We start from the raw sequence: 22,810 nt of genomic DNA on the forward strand, positions 1-22,810 counted from the left end.
ATCCGGTGGCAAGGCTCTAATTGGGAACTCTCAGAGTTGTAGGGAAAGTGGAGCTACCCTTTAATCATCATTACTCCCAGGTCCACTCTGACCCAGAGTGGTAGCCCCTGTCTAGGGTCCCTGCTGCCTTGTAGGGTATGCCTCTTTAGGCAAAGGCTAGAAGGAAAACTCTTACTCCAAACCACCTGCTGCCTTGTAGGGTAAGCCTTTTGAGGCAAAGGCTAGGTCCATGGCTTATAACAATGGCATGGAAGAGAACTGGAGACCTCACCATGTATAATTTCCAAGAAAAACCATGGATATGTCACAAAGAAGAATACACCACAACAGCGTTAATGGAACCCATGCTATTGAGAATGGTGTGGATGCCTCGCCCGGTCGAAACAGTCACGCGGTACAGGCAACAGTCGACCGTCATCAAGCTACTGTACCAAAGAAGCCGAAAAGAAGTAAAATGAGGATCGCCACTTGGAACATTAGAACAATGTATAAAACAGGAATAAAGGAGAATGTGGAGAATGAGATGGGGAGGTTGAATGTGAATGTATTGGGTCTCAGTGAAGTGAGATGGCCAGGAGTTGGATGTGTTGAGACACGGACAGGAGGAGGCTTTATTTACTCTGGAGGTCAGACAGCTGAGAGAGGGGTAGGGGTGATGTTAAATAAAATGATGAAAAAATGTCTAATTGGAGACTGGGCTGTATCAGACAGAGTTATTGTGGTGCACTTAAAAGGTGTCCCTTTCAACATCTGCATTATACAAGTATATGCACCCACATCTGAACATGACGAGGAGGAAGTAGACCAATTCTATTCCAAAGTAAATCAAGCAAGAGAACAATGCAAAGAACATGAGATTATAATAGTGATGGGTGACCTTAATGCTAAAGTTGGACTAGGAAGAATGGGGAACATTGAAGGTCCACATGCATTGGGACAAAGAAATGAGAGAGGTGATAGGTTTGTTGACTGGTGTTTAGAGAATGAACAATAGCAAACACGTGGTTCAGGCATCATCCAAGATATCTCTGGACATGGAAAAGCCCTGGTGACAGAGCCAGAAACCAGATAGATTATATAACAATAAACGAGAGATTTAGAAATTCAATCCAGCAAGTTAAGACGTACCCAGGAGCTGATTGCAATAGTGACCACGTACCAGTGGTGGCCACTGTACAGGTAAAGCCTAAGAAGATAACGATTAATGAAAGGAAACCAAGACGACACCAGCAACTGTTGAAAACAGAGGGAATAAAGAATCAGTATGCATTAAAAGTACGAAACAAGTATGAACAGCTGAAAGATGAATGCACAGGAGAACAGACGGCAGAACAAAAATGGAATAATTTAGAAAAAGCTTTCAAAGAAGGAAACAAGTTAATCCCAGAGAGAGAGAGAAAAGCAAGGAAACCATGGATGACAGAGGAGATTTTGCACATGGTGGATGAAAGAAGACAGCTTAAAGGACAAAATGAGGAACAGTATAGTGTACTAAACAGACAAATTCATCGAAAAATGTATTGAGGCAAAGGAAATATGGATGAACAATAACTGTGAAGAGATAGAAGAACTGGGTAAAAGGGGCTAACAGCTGATGTATGAAAAAGTGAAGGAGATAACATACAAAAAGAAAACAACTAGCACTGGAATAAAAAAAAAGAGGGATGGGACAGTAGTGATGGAAGCAGATGCAATTTTGGAAAGGTGGACAGAGTATATTGGTGAATTATTCAATGACGATAGGGCAGAAACCCTTGATGTGAACAACAATGGGGAGGGTCCACGGATAATGAAGGCAGAAGTGCAGGCAGCTTTAAAGAAAAGGAAAAAAGGAAAGGCAACAGGAGATGATGGGATAGTGGGGGAGATGTTGGAAGCATTGGATGAATATGGTGTAGACCTGTTAACAGAGAATGCTAGGCAAGTATATGAGAATGGGGAGAGAGTAGCACAGATGTATAAATCAACTTTTATTATTTTGCCCAAGATACTGGGAACTCTTGAGTGCAATAAACATCACACAATTAGTATTATGAGTCAGGTAACAAAAATAATTTTACGAGTGGTTCTATGTAGAATGAGGAATAAAATACTCCCCGAGACTGGAAATGAACAGTGTGGTTTCATCAAGGAGAAAGATACGAGGAATGCGATTTTCATTCTGAGGATACTGATGGAAAGATTAATAGAAGTGAAGAAAGAAAGATCTTTATGTTTGTTTTGCAGATTATGAGAAAGCATTCGACCGTGTTAAACATGTAGACCTTATGAGAATGCTGGAAGGATTGGAAATAGATGGTAAAGATCTTCGACTGATACATAATTTATATTGAAACCAAGAAGCAGCAGTGCGAGTAGGGGATAAAGAGTCGGACACGCAGAGCAAAAAGAGAGGCGTGAGACAGGGATGTGTGATGTCCCCTGATCTCTTCAACTACTACAGTGAAATTATAATGAGGGATTTAAGAGATATGGAAGGAGTAAAAGTGGGAGGCACCAACATCAACAACATAAGATATGCAGACGATACGGTGTTGCTGGCAGAATCCCAAGACAAATTGCAAGACACAGTTAACACAGTAAATAGATCAATCAGACAGAGAGGCCTAACAATTAACAAAAAGAAAACGGAAGTGATGGTAGTATCGAAAGAGGAGCAACCGCCACAAATAAATATATTACTTGATGCAGAACCCCTCAAACAAACAGACAACTTTAATTACTTGGGAAGCATGATCACATGTGATGGAAAATGTGAGATGGATATAAAGAAGAGAATAGTACTTGCAAAGAATGCATTTGGCAAGATTAAAAACTTGGTGACGAATGTTAAAGTATCAATGGGTACAAGAAGAAGGTTTGTGAAATGTTTTATATGGTCAGTTCTGTTGTACGGCTGTTAGTCCTGGACAATGAGAAAGGCAGATGAACAAAGACTTCAAGCAGCTGAGATGTGGTTCTGGAGGAAGATGCCTAAGATATCTTGGACAGAAAGAATAGCAAATGAAGAAGTGTTGCAAGGGGTGGGTGTTGGAAGAGAGTTGATAATTACGGTTAGGAGTAGACAGATGTACTTCCTGGGCCATGTTATGAGAAGAGAGGGACTGGAAAAATCTATCTCTAACTGGTAAAATAGAAGGCAAGAGACTACAAGGAAGACCAAGACAGAAGTACATGGATGGACTGATGTGAGTGACTGGAGGAGGAATGTCTGCAGCTCAGTTGATACAAGCAACTAGAGACAGGGAGCAGTGGCAAACCATGGTTGCTGACATCCTATGGGATATGGCACATTAGAAGAAGACCAGTTGCTCTAGGTCATGGAGGATAACAAAGTTAGAGGCTAATTCACCAGGACAGTCAGTGAAGGATGAAGCTGATTGTGAACACTGAAGTCTTCAAGAATGGAGATCTCCACAAAAGGGAAGAGAGGCAGAATGTCCTCCACTTTGGCAGTTATGTAGTCAAAGAATCTTTTAATAGTCAGAGGAATTAGGTGAGAGGTATACAGCACAGATAAATTCAGTTTGACAGAGACTTAGTCATAACCAGATGATGGAAAATTGGGAAGATTCAAGAGCATGAGCACAAGAGCAGGTTAAGTCATTGCACACATAGATGCAACATCAAACTTTAGGTTAAAAAAGAGGATAAAGAAAGTAGGAAGAAACAGAAAAGGGGCTACTGTCAGTTGCCTCAAACACCTGTGTTTCAGTGAGGAAAAGAAGATGAGGTTTAGTAGAGGAGAGGTGGTGTTCTACAGATTGAAAATTATATCTCAGACCATGAATGTTGTGGAAGTTAATGAAGAAAAAGTTGAGGGAGGTGTCAAGACACTTAGGTTTGATATCAGAAGAGCTGTCTGACCTGGGGACATTTGTGGTCCCCTCCCCTGATGGGGACTACTAGGCTGGTGTAGAATTTGTAATATTTAATTAAGAAATTTGAGTGAAGGGTGTGTGTGTATGTAGTTTTGTATGAAGGAAGTTTTTTTTGTATGAAGGAAGGTTTTTAGAGGGCAGGCTGTGACTGCCCCCTTGTGTTGTGAGATATTAAGGGAAACATTCAGTGAGCTCACTGCTGGTTATTGATGAGTTCACAGCACCCCCTGATTCAGTGTTTGAAACCTCATTGGAAGTAATTATTGTTTCAATATGTGTATTTTTTTTTGCCTTCTCCATTGTCAGTGAAAAGATTCAAGCCACACAGCACACTTAGCAACAGACTGCAAGATATTGAGGCTGGTAGGCTGGTAGGTTGTTACGGGTATAATACACGTATGAGGCATGCACACCAAATCCACAATTTAAGAAGGATTTCCATTCCTTCAAAATTTGCTTGCAGTAAAGTGGAAATTTGTTATTTTAAGCAAATTTTCCCATTTAACTCATAATAAACATTGGGATGCAATACTGTGATCAAACTATCCTGTGTATTTTTCTTTTTTCAGAGTTTGCTTCTCCTACCGAAGCAGTGGGCCACAACTCCTGATTTACACCAGGTACCTAATCACTACTAGGTGAACAGGGCTATAACACACTAGCCACTGCACCACCAGACCATGTCTGTGTGTGTATATTCATCTAGTTATGATTTATAGGAAAAGAGCTATGCTCATGCTATCCCATCTCCATATTTTTGATATTCAACTAACCACTGAATCCATGTATACTTCTTGTATTTATTATCTCCTTACCCAGACCGTTCCATACATCAATACCTTTATAGAGAAAAGTATACTTTTTGATGTCTCTTCTACAAGTACTCTTCTTCAGTCTCTTTCCATGTCCTCTGGTATCTTGTGTATCCCAAACCATCCTCCTCTCATACACTTTATATTTGCAATCAAGACTCCCTCTTCTCTCCTTTTTTCCTAAGCTGGTAGATGTAACCTTACCATTCTCTCTTCATATGACAAATCCCTGATACTTAGTACCATCTTCACTGCTGATCTCTGAACTCTCTCCAACTTCCTTATATCCTTTTCCTTGTAGGGAAGACCACACTACAGTTGCATACTCCAGCATGTTTAATCAGTGATGTAATCATCTTCCTGATCATCTCTTCATCCATATATGCAAAAGCCAGCCTTATTCTTCTCAATAAGTTATAAGTTTCTCCTGTAATTTTGCTAATGTGTCTCTCCGGGATCAAATTTCTTCACCATAATACCCAGATCCTTTTCCTCTTCTGCTTTACTCATCCTCACACCATTCAACACGCATAATTTCCTTTTATTTTCCTCATACTCCTTCTAAACTCAATCACTTTATGTTTCTTTAGATTAAATTACATTTCCCATCTGACCCCGCTCTGATATCTTGGTCAGATCCTCTTGCAACACTCCACAATATTCCTCATTTTCAACTTTTTCCAGTTACTTGGCATCATCAGCAAAAAGGTTCATGTAGCTATTCACACTCTGTCATATCATTTAGAGTGCAAACATGACTGGTGCCAGAACCTGACACTCCATCAAGTCCAGAGGCTTTTCTAACATCTTGTCCCCAACAAATGTTTCTGCACATCTTCCTGTTACTTGAATTACCCCTAAACCCATTTCTTTGCTCATCTCACTCTGCCCACAAAAATGTCCTCTCTTTTATAAACACTTATTGCATTTCTCTAGTCTTCATCACCTTTTCTATGTGTGTGTATGTGTGTGTATGTGTGTTTTTATGAAGGAGGGACATCACACAAGGGCAACAAAAATCTAATAAAAAAAAAAAAAAAAGCCCACTGAGATGCCAGTCCCTGAATAGGGTCTGAAGTGGTAGCCAAAAATTGAAGGATAAGTGTCTTGAAACCTCCTTCTTGAAGGAGTTCAAGTCATAGGAAGGTGGAAATATAGAAACAGGCAGGGAGTTCCAGAGTTTACCAGAGAAAGGCATGAATGATTGAGAATACTGGTTAACTTTTGCATTAGAGAGGTGGACAGAATAGGGGTGAGAGAAAGAAGAAAGTCTTCTGCAGCGAGGCCACAGGAGGAGGGGCAGCATGCAGTTAGCAAGATCAGAAGAACAGTTAGCATGAAAATAGCAGTAGAAGTTAGTTAGAGATGCAACATTGCAACAATGAGAAAGGGGCTGAAGACAGTCAGCTAAAGGAGAGGAGTTGATGAGATGAAAAACTTTTGATTCCACCATGTCTGGGACTTACACTCATACTGCTCTTTTAGAGCAGTATGAGTGTAAGCCCCCCAGACATGGGTGGATAAGGCCCTTGTATAGAGTTAGTAGCTGGGGGGTGAGAAAACTGGCAGAGACATCTCAGAAAACCTAACTTCAGAGAAGCTGTTTTAACTAGAGATGAGATATGAAGTTTCCAGTTAAGATTATAAGAAAAGGACAGACCGAGGATGTTAAGTGTAGAAGAGGGGGACAGTTGAGTGTCATTGAAGAAGAGGGAATAGTTATCTGAAAGGGTGTGTTGAGTTGATAGATGGAAGAATTGAGTTTTTAAGGCACTGAACAATACCAAATTTGCTCTTCCCCAATCAGAAATTTTGGAGAGATCATATGTCAGGCATTCTGTGGCTTCCCTGTGCTAACTGTTCACTTCCTGAAGGGTTGGACGTCTATGAAAAGACATGGAAAAGTGCAGGGTGGTATTATCAACATAGGAGCGGATAGGACAAGAAGTTTGGTTTAGAAGATCATTGATAAATAATAGGAAGAGAGTGGCTGACAGGACAGAAGCCTGAGGAACACCATTATCAATAGATTTAGGAGAAGAACAGTGACCGTCTACCACAGAAGTAAAAGAACAGTCAGAAAGTAAACTTGAGATGAAGTGATTGAGGGGAAGGATAAAAGCCATAGGAGGGTAGTTTGGAAATCAAAGCTTTGTGCCAGACTCTATCAAAAGTTTTTGATATGACTAAGGCAGCAGCAAAAGTTTCACCAAAATCTCTAAATGAGAATGACCAAGACTCAGTAAAGAAAGTCAGATCACCAGTAGAGCAGCCTTGATATAACCCATACTGGCAATCACACAGAAGGTTGTGAAGTGACAGATGTTTAAGAATCTTCCTGTCGAGGGCAGATTAAAAAACTTTAGATAGGCAGGAAATTAAAGCAATAGGATGGTAGTTTGAAGGATTAGAATGGTCACCCTTTTTAGGAACAGGTTGAATGTAGGGAAACTTCCAGCAAGAAGGAAAGGCAGATGCTGACAGACAGAGTTGAAAGAGTTTGACTAGGCAAGGTGCAAGCACGGAGGTGCAGTTTCGGAGAACAATAGGAGGGACCCCATCGGGTCCATAAGCCTTCCAAGGGTTTAAGCCAGCGAAAGCATGGAAAACATCATTGCAAAGAATTTTAATAGGTAGCATGAAGTAGTCAGAGGGTGGAGGAGAGGGAGGAACAAGCCCTGAATCATCTAAGGTAGACTTTTTAACAAAGGTTTGAGCAGAGTTCAGCTTTAGATATAGATGTGATAGCAGCGGTGCCATCTGGTTGAAATTAAGGAGGGAAAGAAGAAGCAAAGTTATTGGAGATGCTTTTGGCTAGATGCCATATGTCACGAAGTAAATTAGATATTAAAAGATTCTGACACTTTCTATTAATGAAGGCCTTTTTGTCTAGTTAGAGAAGAGACTTGGCATGGTTCCAGGCAAAAAATATAAAGTGCATGAGATTCTGGTGATGGAAGGTTCAAGTACCTTTTGTGGGCCACCTCTCCATCATGTATAGCACGAGAACAGGCTGTATTAAACTAAGATTTGGAGGGTTTAGGTTGAGAAAAAGAATGAGGAATGTATGCCTCCATGCCAGACACTAACACCTCTATTATGCGCTCAGCATACAAGAGACAGGTCTCTGACATGGAAGCAGTAGTCATTCCAAGGAAAATCAGCAAAATACTTCCTCAGGTCCAAAACTCGAAGATACAAAACACCAGGGGCACCTCCACTTAGGGAGATCCTGAGGAGGGATTAGAGTGATAGGACAAGATACAGATATGAGACTGTGATCAGAAGAGCCCAATGGAGAAGAGAGGGTAATAGCATAAACAGAAGGATTAGAGCTTAGGAAAAGGTCAAGAATGTTGGACGTATTTCCAAGACGGTCAGGAATATGAGTAGTGTGTTGCATTAATTGCTCTAGGTCATGGAGGATAGCAAAGTTGAAGGCTAATTCACCAGGGAAGCCACAGAATGCCTGATTTCTGATCTTTCTAAAATTTCTGATTGGGGCAGATGAAACCTGATATTGTTCAATGCCTCAAAAACTCAGTTCCTCCATCTATCAACTCACACAACCTTCCAGACAACTATCCCCTCTTCTTCAATGACACTCAACTGTCCCCCTCTTCTACACTGAACATTCTCGGTCTGGCCTTTACTTATAATCTGAACTGGAAACTTCACATCTCATCTCTAGCTAAAACAGCTTCTATAAAGTCAGGTGTTCTGAGACGTCTCTGCCAGTTTTTCTCACCCCCCAACTGCTAACTCTATGCAAGGGCCTTATCCGTCCATGTATGGAGTATGCTTCACATGTCTGGGGGGGTTCCAATCATACTGCTCTTCTAGACAGGGTGAAATCAAAAGCTTTTCGTCTCATCAACTCCTCTCCTCTAACCGACTGTCTTCAACCTCTCTCTCATCGCCACAATGTTGCATCGCTAGCTGTCCTCTACCATTATTTTCATGCTAGCTGCTCTTCTGATCTTGCTAACTGCATGCCTCCCCTCTTCCCGTGGCCTCACTGCACAAGATTTTCTTCTTTCTCTCAGCCCTATTCTGTCCACCTCTCTAATGCAAGAATTAACCAGTATTCTCAATCATTCTTCCCTTTCTCTGATATACTCTGGAACTCCATGCCTGTTTCTGTACTTTCACCTTCCTATAACCTGAATTCCTTCAAGAGGGAGGTTTTGAGATACTTATACTTCAATTTTTGACTACTGCTTTGGACTCTTTTCTGGGACTGGTATCTCAGTGAGCTTTTTTATTTTTTTTTTTATTGGATTTTTGTTGCTATTGGCCAGTGTCCCTCCTACATAAAAAAAAAAAAAAAAAAAAAAGGATGGTCAGTGAAGGGAGTGGAAAACCAAAGCTGGTGGTGAACATTAAAGTCTCCAAGAACAGAGATCTCCACAAAAGGGAACAGTCAGAATGTGCTCCAATTTGGAAGATAAGTATTCAAAGAATATCTTATAGTCAGAGAAGTTAAGTGAGAGGTATACAGCACAGATAAAATTTAGTTTGAGAGTGATTTTGTAGTTGCAGCCAGATGGTGGAAAACTTTGAAGATTCAAAAGCACGGGCACAAGAGTAGGTTAAGTTGTTGCGCACATAAACACAACATCCAGCTTTGGATTGAAAATTATGATAGAGAAAGAAAAAGGGAACCGAAAAGGGGCTACTGTCAGTTGCCTCAGACTTGTTTCAGTGTTTCAGTGAGGAAAAGATGAGGTTTAGTAAAGAAGTGATATTCTACAAATTGAAAATTAAATCTAAAACTGCAAATGTTGCAGAAGTTAATGAAGAAGAAAGTTGAGGGGGTGTCAAGATACTTTGGGTCAATACCAGAAGAGCAGTCCAACCTGAGGACATTTGCGGTCCCCTCCCCAGAAGGGGACTCCAAGGCTGGTGTAGGAGTCGTCATGATGATTTTGAAATTTTTGAGTGAAGGGTTTTTGTGTAATTAGGTTCTTGTAGTTTTGTGTGAAGGAAGAGAGTTGTCTTTAGAGGGCAGGCTGTGACTGCCCCCTTGTGTTGTGAGACACAAAAAGAAACGTTCAGTGAGGTCACAGCTGGGTTTAATGATAAGTTTACAGCACCCCCTGATCACTTCACTGGGAGTAATTATTGTTTTGGCAGGTACCTACTACCTTCTGTGTGTGTGTGTGTGTGTGTGTGTGTGTGTGTGTGTGTGTGTGTGTGTGTGTGTGTGTGTGTGTGTGTGTGTGTGTGTGTGTGTGTGTGTGTGTGTGTGTGTGTGTGTGTGTGTGTGTGTGTGTGTGTGTGTGTTGTTAGTAAGCATATGGAAGAGGTACCATGTTAAAACTTACCAAACTGGTGAGGTGAAAAGTATCAAAGCTGATATGTCATTACCAAAATTGGCAACCATAGTCTGAACTAAAGTAACCTGCAGATGCTACTGCAGTTACCAGGTGTGGTTGATTCATAAACTATTCTCTGTTGGTCCCCATGGATTTCTGACCTTGTCTGTTAAATCCAAAACCCATTTAAAGCGGGTCCATTATACCATGATTTTATTGTATAATCATATAACATAACCTCTTAGACTTGTGTTTTGAATATGTTTTCTCTCATATTATCTAAAACATACCTACTAAATCAGCTTACAAACATCTCTGTATATCTTACCTTCTTGTGGTTTTTGCCATTCTCATGTGTAATAAACGGATCATATGATGACAAGTCTTTAGAGCACACCTGTTAAAAAATTTTTTTTGTTAATTCTTTGAAACAATGGAATGTTGACATTCTTTACCTAAAATCTTCATCCAACACAAGAAAAAAGAAAGATATTCTAGTTCACTCAGCACATAAAAATTTCCCACAGAAAAAACTACAATTATTACCCAATTAATATATACAGGGTGATATATATATATATATATATATATATATATATATATATATATATATATATATATATATATATATATATATATATATATATATATATATATATATATATATATATATATATATATATATATATATATATATATATATATATATTGTCAGATTCACACAATTTTGATAGGGATTATGGAAATCTTCTCAAGAACAAAAAGTGTTTCAGAGAGGATAGGGGTAGTAGGAACATTTTTATATTTTTTTCCAAATCAGGTTAGTTGGAAAAATGCTGGTGAAAAAGGTTTATGACACATTCATAGAGAGAGCATATGACAAAACTGACTAGATGGTAATGTGGGATGTATTAAAGGTGGTGGATGTTTGGTAACTGAAGGGATTGAAAGCTTTTCAAGAGGATGCAAGAGCATGTATCAAGACAAATGAAGGAACAATTGAAAGTTTTGGAATACAACGTAAGGAAGTCTATAGTGACCATAACTGCCACATATGTATGAGGTTTATTCAGAAGCATCTGACCTCATGCCTTGGGTCAAAAAGTGGCTTATGTTCCAGGTTCTATCTCTGAGTAACTCCCCTAAAATTGCACCCCCTTATGATTCCACACACAGACCATCAGTCCTTCCACTGCTGGAAGCCTTCCTGGAAATTCTGTTCCAGAATGGTTATCAGGTGCATTGTTATATCCTGCATATCTTCTTGGGTTCAAGGCAGGACTCTTTCACTGACATCTTCAGCTAAGGGAACAGCCAAAAATCAATCTTTTATAGAGAGTCGAGATCTTAACCCAGAAAACCTACACCTACATGGATTTAGATGTTCTCATAATGGAGCTGTCAGTTACCTACTGTATTTGATGGCTCATAAGACGCATCCAGTTTTGGCAGACAATGAAATGAAAAAAAAAGATAAATGAGCGGATTTAAGCTCTGAATATGAAGTGAAGGATTTCACCTGACATTTGAAGACTCTCACATGCATTTAGATCATTATTAGATCCCAATATTTTGCATTTAAAAACTTTAATATTTGCTAGTAGCCTACGTACCAATTCTGTTGTGAGATGTAAACACGTACCTGGCACATAGTGTCGGCAGTGACTGTGAGAGACTACAGGGGATAATAAAGTTTGTTCATAAGAATGTTAAAAGATAGGTGCAATTTTAATTGTATAAAAGTGTGTCTTACCTCAAGGAGTAACGGCATCACACTGTAAAGAACACTGTGAAGCTCGCTCGTGTCACCGGATTCAGCGTGTAACCGACCTTGTGTTTGTTTTGGTACATGCAATGCGTGGTGCATGGTTACTTAGGGAAATTCTTCCTGACTGGTGTCATTCTATGTGAATTACCAGTAAGTATGACCTATTATATATTATTACCCTGAAAGAAAGAGTTGTCTTGTGGTGTAGTACCAATCATCACTTTGTTTACATGTGCAAAGATGTCTGGGGTTTGATTTTAGAGCCTCTGTTGCCATAGACTTACCACCAACCACCCACTGCCTCAATGCTGAACCTTGGTCTCATAGAACGTAAGCTCATTTCCTGAGACATTTTTTGGAGAAAGGGTGCATCTTATGAGCCATCAAATACGGTAATTCCCACAGGTCTTATCTTAGCAGATTCTTTGCACTTCATTCAGGGTTTATTGGTCAAGCACTGAATTCACAAGGCTCCAGTATAATTCTCTTTTCCCTTTAATTCCTTGATCCTGATCTTTTCAATGATCAAGAGTTGTGACAGCATTATTTTTGGAAATACATTAAATTATGTTTAAAACTAAAAATTTACAATGTAAAAAATACAATAAAATAAGGGAAGGGATGCCAAGCTATCACAATAGCTAACCTAACCATATCTAGACAATCAACATCAATGAAGACTTGGGAAACAGAACAACCTCTAAAAAGGACCAATGAAGGGTTTGGTGGTTTGGTTATGGTAGCTAATGTGCTATCTAAATCATTGTCAATGTAGGGAATCATACAGAAGAGGTACCCTACTTCCCTTGTACTGTCCCTTTCCTTCACCTACAACACATAGGGAATATGGAAACACAGTTTGTAGGTCACATCTTGAGACTGGCTACATGGTTAATCACATAAGCTAACTCAACCACAAAACAGTATAAACAATAGTGTGGTGGACGGAAGGGTCAATGTGCAGTGTCTCAAGTATTATAGTGGGAAGGAGAAATATAATGTAGATTAAAGAGAAATGAAGGAAATGGTCAATGAAGGAGTTAGAGGAACAAATAAATGGGCGTCTTAACATGAAGGCAGGCAACAAAGAGAGAGAGAGAGAGAGAGAGAGAGAGAGAGAGAGAGAGAGAGAGAGAGAGAGAGAGAGAGAGAGAGAGAGAGAGAGAGAGAGAGAGAGAGAGAGAGAGAGAGAGAGAGAGAGAGAGAGAGAGAGAGAGAGAGAGAGAGAGAGAGAGAGAGAGAGAGAGAGAGAGAGAGAGAGAGAGAGAGAGAGAGAGAGAGAGAGAGAGAGAGAGAGAGAGAGAGAGAATGGATGAGAATGGAAAGGATTCTTACCTTGCATTTTACTATAAGACGAGTTCCATTTTGGTTTTCCAGGTACTCAACAACATAGCTGTTTCCTTCAATTGAATTAAACAACACATCTGAAATATAGATACGAGTATGTGGTTAGCAAATAATGAGGATAGTCTTGAAATCAAATTCTTTTTTTCACTATGAACAGCTAGGGACAAACACTTCTGAACTCATTAATATTTGTCAATTTTCAAAGACTATTTAAAGGCAGTTTTACATGAGAAGTGATGCTGCACTATGCTCACTACAGACCAGACATAAAGCCAACTGCTTTTCATTGCTTCTGTTGTTTTCCAACACTTTCTTATTCCCTTGATGGATTTTAATCACACCTTCCCTTACACATTCAAAACAAACCACTTTGGGAGTTCCTCTGAGCAATACTGAGAACAATACTAGAACATTAGCAAAATCATTACCATGCTTATGTTTCTTGCCCGAGGAATCCATAAGCCTCTTCTTGGAATCTCTAAGCTCAAGCTTAAACTTAATCCCTCTAGATAAACCGAAAAATGGTTTTCAAATAAATCAACACAATACTCACAGTAAGAATCTAAAACACAAGAAAACCTCCCTACATGAGAAGCTGTTCCCTTAAGGATCCAACATTACTGAAGTTAGATATCTACTAAACATACAAAACTTACTCACAAACACATACACAAAATAAATAAATAAACAAATAAGTAAGTAAGTAAGTAGTAGTAGTAGTAGTAGTAGTAGTAGTAGTAGTAGTAGTAGTAGTAGTAGTAGTAGTAGTAGTAGTAGTAGTAGTAGTAGTAGTAATAATAATAATAATAATAATAATAATAATAATAATAATAATAATAATAATAATAATAATAATAATAATAATAATAATAAAAACTATTTTAAAAACTTACGAAATTAATCTAACGTTCAAATACTTCAACTTACAATCTTGAAATATAACAAAAAGTAGGGGAAAAGTGAGGGAAAAAAAAAAAAAGCTAGTGAGGTGAGCATAACTGACACAAACTTGTTTACTACACAGCAGAGGTAAGTGACACTAGAATCCAAGGTACAGCAGCCAAAGGTAAAGAAAACAGAAGGATTGACTCAACTACTTTCATTCCTGCACATTTTGTGATGTGTGGGTGCAAGTTTGCTGTGTGATTTAGCAATTATTAATAATTATGGTTATTTGTAAATTGTATGTGCTTTTCCTGAATGTGCCTCAATGAAACAGAAGTGCATCTAATATGACCATGTATCTTATATGTCATCAAATATAATACTTCCATTGGTGCTTATGCTTGCTATAAATCCAGTAATATATACACAGTTGTTACAGATCATTGCTGGAAATACAGACATCTAAGGAAGATAATTATAAACCAGCGTATGCTGTTGAGCTTTGCTGTAGAAGTATGTGGCCAGCTGTGCTATGTATAAGCTCCTGGTGTGTAGTACAGTTATCCATGAAACAATCCCCTTCCACGAGAGCCTGACAAAGCTAAGAATGTGAATGAGATGTTTAGGTGTGTGGTGCTTTGTCAGGGCCACTCCATGTGGGATTGCCAGCCTGGTATGTAGATAGAACTATACACCAACATCAACTAAAAGTTGAGCATCATGACTGGGAGAGTATGGCCTCCTATCTTTTCCTAGACAACTATGCAGACAGTGAAATACTGGATGAAACAGTAGGCCACAGATATTTTTCATTAGGAAAATCATTTAATCTAACATGATTAAAGAGCTAGGATTATCAGAATACTGATTGCTAACCTGTATTTGCCATTATTTTTATCTAATTTTACTTTCCCAGCCACACATGATCCATTATATATTAGAAATTCTTACTTACTGGCTACAGAACAGCCCTAGATTCTGATATAGTGTCATAACCAACACTTGATCATTGGTAATTGTACCTTCCAAATGCTCTATTGACTTCTCATCTGCATAAGTGTGGGTTGCTCTTTGTAACAGTAATTATGAAGGGAAACAGGAGCTTGATGACCAAAGAAGGCTATTAAGAGAGACCTTATAAGAAAGGAAAGAGAGGAAAAGCTTCAATAAATAATAAGGATAAGATATTGTAACATTTCACTTACCTAAAATTTCCTGAAGCTCCTCAAAATTGTCTTGGTAATCATTGACAGACCAGTAGTCTTTGTGCATGGCTTGGGATTTCAGTTTTCTTTCTGCTGTCTCCTGGAAATAAAAAGCTTAGATTCAAGATGTGATATTGGTGAACAATAAATAGGTATACACCTGCCACCAATGAAAGTGGTGCACTAATGTTTTTTTTGTTTACATTTCGTGTCACACACACCAATACTTTTTTACTTTACTCCTCCTGCAGTAAGAAATGGTGAAGCACTCAGCTGACACCTTATTAAAAGTTAGGTCCTTTTGATAAAACATACCCTCCTCAAGAGCAGTGGAATTATGATTATTTTCACAGCATCTTTTCAATCAACACCACATACAGTGCACAGTTCTTTGTGGCAGTCCTGCCTCTCTAGAAATCACCTTAGACATACACCCATCCTTCTGGAGGAAATTAATAAGGCTTAGGATATTTAAAGCTTTTGTGCCATTAACATTTAAAACATTACATCAACATGAAATCTGCAAATAAATTTGGCACAATTTCCAGGCAAGCAGGGCAAATGTGAGTTCTCCTTAATAGGGTCAAGAGTCAACTGAATGGTGACAGACAGATGTTCAAACTGCTTGGTGAAGTTGCTACATTTTCATAATGAGCTGGACACCTTCCCCACACTTTGAAACAACAGTTTATTTATCATGTGTGCCATTTTCATTGGCAGTGTGGGTGTATACTCACACAAAACAAAATATTATATAGTGCTTTCATATCACATTAAATTTGTTATCCTGGAGCATGAGCAGTATACTGCTTGCTAAACACAACCATATTGGAATCACACTGAAGTTAGTTTACTATTTTGTTTAGTTAATGCTGCAATTAAAAAGCAAATTGTTCTGGTCACATATATACACCAATTAAATTTCTCAAAGGGAAAATCTTGCTATAAAACACCCAAGAGATCCTTCTACTTGAGCTACACATTCATTAACCCATCAGATGTGGCAGACTTCAACCCTGAGTCAATTATGTACTGCAATGTCCCTCAATTAACATGCAATATATCAAAAATGGCAGGACTGATGCACAGCATTACAAATTGGTTGTGTAATAGCATTACCCAGCACCTCTTACTCCAAACACCTGCCAGCCTCCCAAACCTTCCTACTATACTGCTGCATTCTCACCCTTAACAAAAATCTGATTGCACAACCTTTTCCTTTATGGCATCCTATTTGTTCCTCACTGACCTTCACCTCAAGTCACTCCCATCAACCTCTCATTCAAGACTCCCATAGACATTTCCTAGCACACTAAGGAAGCCTCTCTCCCTATACTAGGCATTCCTAACCAGTAAGTATTGGCACAGTTAAGTATTGGCATAGGGGTCGCAACGCCATCTAAGGGAAGGCAAGGAAAGGGTGCAATCAGGGTGTGGGTACAGCTGTACCACTTTTCCTAAAACTGTACAACATAAGTTCTGTGATATATATAAAAAGATACTACAAATAATGAATACAAAATAAATATAATGTTTATATAAATATTACAATACCCTCAAAAGTATACTTATTATTCAAAGATATCTATATGCCAATAAAGATAAAAGCCATAAATATTTTAGTGTTGCTAAGAAAACATTATTCTTATTATTTCTTTATGGCAGTTTTAAGGTGGGCAAGTAGGTTGAGTGTAATTATATTTAGTAGGTGATATGAAGGAACATAAGTGAAAAATATGTTAGTTAATTAATGAAAAAGATATGCTAAACTCATCATAAATGACAACATTCACACCCCACCCAGCATCACCAAGGTCCAGGTAAGGTGGTGGTCTCGACCTGACATGCTGCTTTTAACAGTCACACCAGGTTGAGGTCAGGTATATATGTTATGTAAAATTATATTTAAAAGGGATATTTGAGGGAATGTAAGCAGGGAAAAATATGATTTCCTTAATGAAAAATAAATAATAACAATAAAACGTTCAACTCATCATGAACAAGGCAACAAATTCCTCAACCTGATACAATTCACTTGTCATGCGTCACCTGGGAGGCATTTAAGCTCCTGACTTCACCCTGACCTCCATTATAGACTGGTCACACAACAGTCAGTACCTTAGCAATGAGCAGGCACTGTGAGTTGCACTTTCATCCACCATCCACTCTTCCTGCTTTCTAATGTCTGCCAGTTTGCACATCAGGTAAGTATGATTTCTTCTGTTCTACTTGGGAGAATAATGTTTATAGCTCATCCATTTGTGATTGTTTTTCACATTTTTATATTATTGTTGCTTTTGTTTCAGTGCATAAAATTTGCTAACTCATAATATGCTGTATTTGGTTCACAGGTCTGAATCCATGGCTAAACATCACAGATACTTGAAAACTACTACCTCACTGTTGGTTTCAACAAAATGCTTGCTGACAACAGCAGTGAGAAACTGCAGTGTTGTGCAATGCCGTCCTGAGTACGGAGTCCATAAAACATTCAAAACTCAAACGTCATCTTGAGATGAGGCATCCAGAACATGGAAAGAAGAATCTGGATTTCTTAAAACAAATGAAATGTGTCTCAAACGTCGAAAGCTTGACACAAGTGGTCTGTTTCAGCAGCAGAGTGCATGAGCAGTGGAGGCTTCTTATGAAATTGCCATGGAGATTGCTATGCAAAAAAGGCCTCACAGAACTGGAGAAACACTTGTGAAATCCTGCATTTTAAAGATGGTAAAACTCATTCTTTGGGTAGTCAGTGCAATGAAGATGTACCAAGTAACTATCAAATAATACTGTTCAGAGGTGTATTTTTGATATGTCAGTGGATGTGAAGAAGCAGGTTTTGAGTAAAATAAAATTTTCTCTGTTGTTCTCCTTTCAACTCAATGAATCAACCAACATGAGTTCACGTTCAGAGTTTCTTATCTTCATGAGATTCATCAATTCAGATGGCATTAAAGAAGAGTTCCTGTTCTGCACTGCATTTGAAACTACTACAAAAGCTGATGATGTCATGGAAAAGGTTTTTGCCTTTTCCAAGACGAAGGTATTCAGTAGGAAAACGTGTGTGGGGTTTTTATGGAAATAGCATTGACTATGCTAGAATCAAAGTCAAGATTCCAATAAAGTTATGAAACTGGCACCCCAAACTAAGGATATTCACTGCATGATGCACCAATGTTCTCTTGCCATTAAGACCCTTCCTGCCTCTTGGAAGAAAATGCTTGATTCTGTAACTGAAATTGTGAATTATCTGAAGACCACAGCACTCAACACTAGCTTATTCAAAGAATTATACAAAAATAATAATGTTGACCACAAAGCTCTTCTCTTTTACACACCAGTATGTTGGCTATCAAAAGCTAATGTTGTTGACAGTGTTTTCAATATGAAAGATGAAATAAAAATTTTTCTAGAAATTAAAGGAAAGAGATTTTGAGGTTCATCTCCATAATGAGGCATGAAATAAAAGGATTGTGTACCATGCAGATATTTTTTCATCAATTAAGCATAATAAATTTGAAACTATAGGGAAAGGAAATACCTGCACTTCTTTTCAAGCCAGCCTACATGCCTTCACATCCAAGCTACAAAACTAGCATCAGAAACCCAGAATTGGAAACATCATCACATTTGAAATACTTTGTAGTGATCAATGAGTCTGAAGCTAACTACATTAGTTCCTGAAAGATGAGATAAATGAACATCCTCAGTCTCTAGAACAGGAATTCCAGCATTATTTCCCCGAGGTTACAGAAAAGGCAGCTGTGGTAAAAAACCCTTTTTCTACTATACTTAATGTATCCAGCACCTCAGATGAAATCCAAGATGAATATCTGGATCCATAAAGTAACTCTTTGGCTCATGATCTATTCAAGGAAATCAGTGACTCAGTTCTGGTGCACTATGTATCAGTTGTACTCCAAAGTCAGCTTGGTAACCTTGTTTCATTCGCTCCCACCTACAAATGTGAGGTAGGATTTTCAACTCTTGTCAACACAAAAAATTAAGAATAGGAAAAGTCTGGATGTCAGAGATGACATGAGACTGGCTCTAACAAATACTCAGCCAAAAAATTCATGTCTTGCTGCTCAGATGCAGCCCCAAGCATCCCGTTTTTTTTTTTTTTATGTAGGAAGGACACTGGCCTTCCAGTGACAAAAATCTAATAAAAAAAAATGCCCACTAAAATGCCAGTCCCATAAAAGAGTCAAAGCAGTGGTCAAAAATTGATGGATAAGTGTCTTGAAACCTCCCTCTTGAAGGAATTCAAGTCATAGGAAGGTGGAAATACAGAAGCAGGCAGGGAGTTCCAGAGTTTACCAGAGAAAGGGATGAATGACTGAGAATACTGGTTAACTCTTGTGTTAGAGAGGTGGACAGAATAGGGGTGAGAGAAAGAAGTAAGTCTTGTGCAGCGAGGCCGCAGAAGGAGGGAAGGCATGCAGTTAGCAAGATCAGAAGAGCAGTTAGCATGAAAACAGCGGTAGAAGACAGCTAGATATGCAACATTGCAGCGGTGAGAGAGAGGCTGAAGACAGTCAGTTAGAGGAGAGGAGTTGATGAGATGAAAAGCTTTTGATTCCACCCTGTCTAGAAGAGCAGTATGAGTGGAACCCCCCCCACACATGTGAAGCATACTCCATGCATGGACGGATAAGGCCCTTGTACAGAGTTAGCAGCTGGGGGGGTGAGAAAAACTGGCGGAGACGTCTTAGAACACCTAACTTCATAGAAGCTGTTTTAGCTAGAGATGAGATGTGAAGTTTCCAGTTCAGATTATAAGTTAAGGACAGACCGAGGATGTTCAGTGTAGAAGAGGGGGACAGTTGAGTGTCATTGAAGAAGAGGGGATAGTTGTCTGCAAGGTTGTGTCGAGTTGATAGATGGAGGAATTGAGTTTTTTAGGCATTGAACAATACCAAGTTTGCTCTGCCCCAATCAGAAATTTTAGAAAGATCAGAAGTCAGGCGTTCTGTGGCTTCCCTGCGTGACATGTTTACCTCATGAAGGGTTGGACGTCTATGAAAAGACATGGAAAAGTGCAGGGTGGTATCATCAGCATAGGAGTGGATAGGACAAGAAGTTTGGTTTAGAAGATCATTAATGAATAATAAGAAGAGAGTGGTTGACAGGACAGAACCCTGAGGAACACCACTGTTAATAGATTTAGGAGAAGAACAGTGACCGTCTACCACAGCAGCAATAGAACGGTCAGAATGGAAACTTGAGATGAAGTTACAGAGAGGATAGAAACCGTTGGAGGGTAGTTTGGAAATCAAAGCTTTGTGCCAGACTCTATCAAAAGCTTTTGATATGTCCAAGGCAACAGCAAAAGTTTCACCAAAATCTCTAAAAGAGGATGACCAAGACTCAGTAAGGAAAGCCAGAAGATCACCAGTAGAGCGGCCTTGACGGAACCCATACTGGCGATCAGATAGAAGGTTGTGAAGTGATAGATGTTTAAGAATCTTCCTGTTGAGGATAGATTCAAAAACTTTAGATAGGCAGGAAATTAAAGCAATAGGACGGTAGTTTGAGGGATTAGAACGGTCACCCTTTTTAGGAACAGGTTGAATGTAGGCAAACTTCCAGCAAGAAGGAAAGGTAAATGTTGACAGACAGAGCTGAAAGAGTTTGACTAGGCAAGGTGCAAGCACGGAGGCACAGTTTCGGAGAACAATAGGAGGGACCCCATCAGGTCCATAAGCCTTCCAAGGGTTTAGGCCAGCGAGGGCATCGAAAACATCATTGCGAAGAATTTTAATAGGTGGCATGAAGTAGTCAGAGGGTGGAGGAGAGGGAGGAACAGGCCTAGAATCATCCAAGGTAGAGTTTTCAGCAAAGGTCTGAGCAAAGAGTTCAGCTTTAGAAATAGATGTGATAGCAGTGGTGCCATCTGGTTGAAGTAGAGGAGGGAAAGAAGAAGAAGCAAAGTTATTGGAGATATTTTTGGCTAGATGCCAGAAATCATGAGGGGAGTTAGATCTTGAAAGCTTTTGACATTTTCTGTTAATGAAGGAGTTTTTGGCAAGTTGGAGAACAGACTTGGCATGGTTCCGGGCAGAAATATAAAGTGCATGAGATTCTGGTGATGGAAGGCTTAAGTACCTTTTGTGGGCCACCTCTCTATCATGTATAGCACGAGAACAAGCTGTGTTAAACCAAGGTTTAGAAGGTTTAGGACAAGAAAAAGAGTGAGGAATGTATGCCTCCATGCCAGACACTATCACCTCTGTTATGCGTTCAGCACACAAAGACGGGTCTCCGACACAGAAGCAGTAGTCATTCCAAGGAAAATCAGCAAAATACCTCCTCAGGTCCCCCCAACTAGCAGAGGCAAAACACCAGAGGCACCTTCGCTTAGGGGGATCCTGAGGAGGGATTGGAGCAATAGGACAAGATAAAGATATGAGATTGGCATCGGAGGAGCCCAACAGGGAAGAAAGGGTGACAGCATAAGCAGAAGGATTACAAGTCAGGAAAAGGTCAAGAATGTTGGGCGTATCTCCAAGACGGTCAGGAATACGAGTAGGATGTTGCACCAATTGCTCTAGGTCATGGAGGATAGCAAAGTTGTAGGCTAGTTCACCAGGATGGTCAGTGAAGGGAGAGGAAAGCCAAAGCTGGTGGTGAACAATGAAATCTCCAAGAATGGAGATCTCTGCAAAAGGGAAGAGGGTCAGAATGTGCTCCACTTTGGAAGTTAAGTAGTCAAAGAATTTCTTATAGTCAGAGGAGTTAGGAGAGAGGTATACAGCACAGATAAATTTAGTATGAGAGTGACTCTGTAGTCGTAGCCAGATGGTGGAAAACTCGGAAGATTCAAGAGCGTGGGCACGAGAGCAGGTTAAGTCATTGCGCACATAAATGCAGCATCCAACTTTGGATCGAAAGTGAGGATAGAGAAAGTAGGAGGGAACAGAAAAGGGGCTACTGTCAGTTGCCTCAGACACCTGAGTTTCAGTGAAGAAAAGAAGATGAGGTTTAGAAGAGGAGAGGTGGTGTTCTACAGATTGAAAATTGGATCTTAGACTGCAAATGTTGCACAAGTTAATGAAGAAAAAGTTGAGGGGGGTGTCAAGACACTTAGGGTCGTCGACAAAAAGGCAGTCCGACCTGGGGACATTTATGGTCCCCTCCCCAGATGGGGACTCCGAGGCTGGTGTAGGAGTCACCATGATGATTTTAAACTTTTTGAGTGAAGGGTGTGTGTGTTATTAGGTGCTTGTAGTTTTGTGTGGAGGAAGAGAGTTGTCTTTAGAGTGCAGGCTGTGACTGCCCCCTTGTGTTGTGAGACACAAAGGGAAACGTTCAGTGAGGTCACAGCTGGGTTTAATGATAAGTTCACAGCACCCCCTGAACAGTGCTTTAGACTTCACTGGGAGTAATTATCATTAGTTGGGTTGGTTAGCTGTGTATGTAGATAATACAGTCAGCCCAAAAAAAGATTACATAATTTTTAGTCAGTGTCAGTGTCTACACACAATCCAACTAGTTTGATCCAGTTGCATGGCAGAGCAGAGCATTGATATTATTTGACATGGCAACTAAAGATGGATGGTGGCCTTGGGTACACTCACACATATACAGTGGA

General features: G+C 39.5%; 1 protein-coding gene across 3 annotated transcripts in view; it reads right to left on the reverse strand.

Annotated features, from left to right (window-relative positions):
* Positions 1 to 22,810, reverse strand: part of LOC135092388 (uncharacterized) — a 120,149-nt gene that overhangs the window by 69,535 nt on the left and 27,804 nt on the right. For 2 of the 3 annotated variants that reach the window (XM_063990853.1, XM_063990850.1), the window contains exons 3-5: positions 15,217 to 15,316; positions 13,115 to 13,203; positions 10,340 to 10,408 (exon numbers count right to left, since the gene is read on the reverse strand). In XM_063990853.1, coding sequence (XP_063846923.1) covers positions 10,340 to 10,408; positions 13,115 to 13,203; positions 15,217 to 15,316 — 258 coding nt within the window. The remainder of the gene's footprint in view (positions 1 to 10,339; positions 10,409 to 13,114; positions 13,204 to 15,216; positions 15,317 to 22,810) is intronic. The other variant, XM_063990851.1, reaches the window with a different exon arrangement.

The sequence above is a fragment of the Scylla paramamosain genome, chromosome 40 (assembly GCF_035594125.1).
Source record: "Scylla paramamosain isolate STU-SP2022 chromosome 40, ASM3559412v1, whole genome shotgun sequence".
NCBI lineage: Eukaryota > Metazoa > Arthropoda > Malacostraca > Decapoda > Portunidae > Scylla > Scylla paramamosain.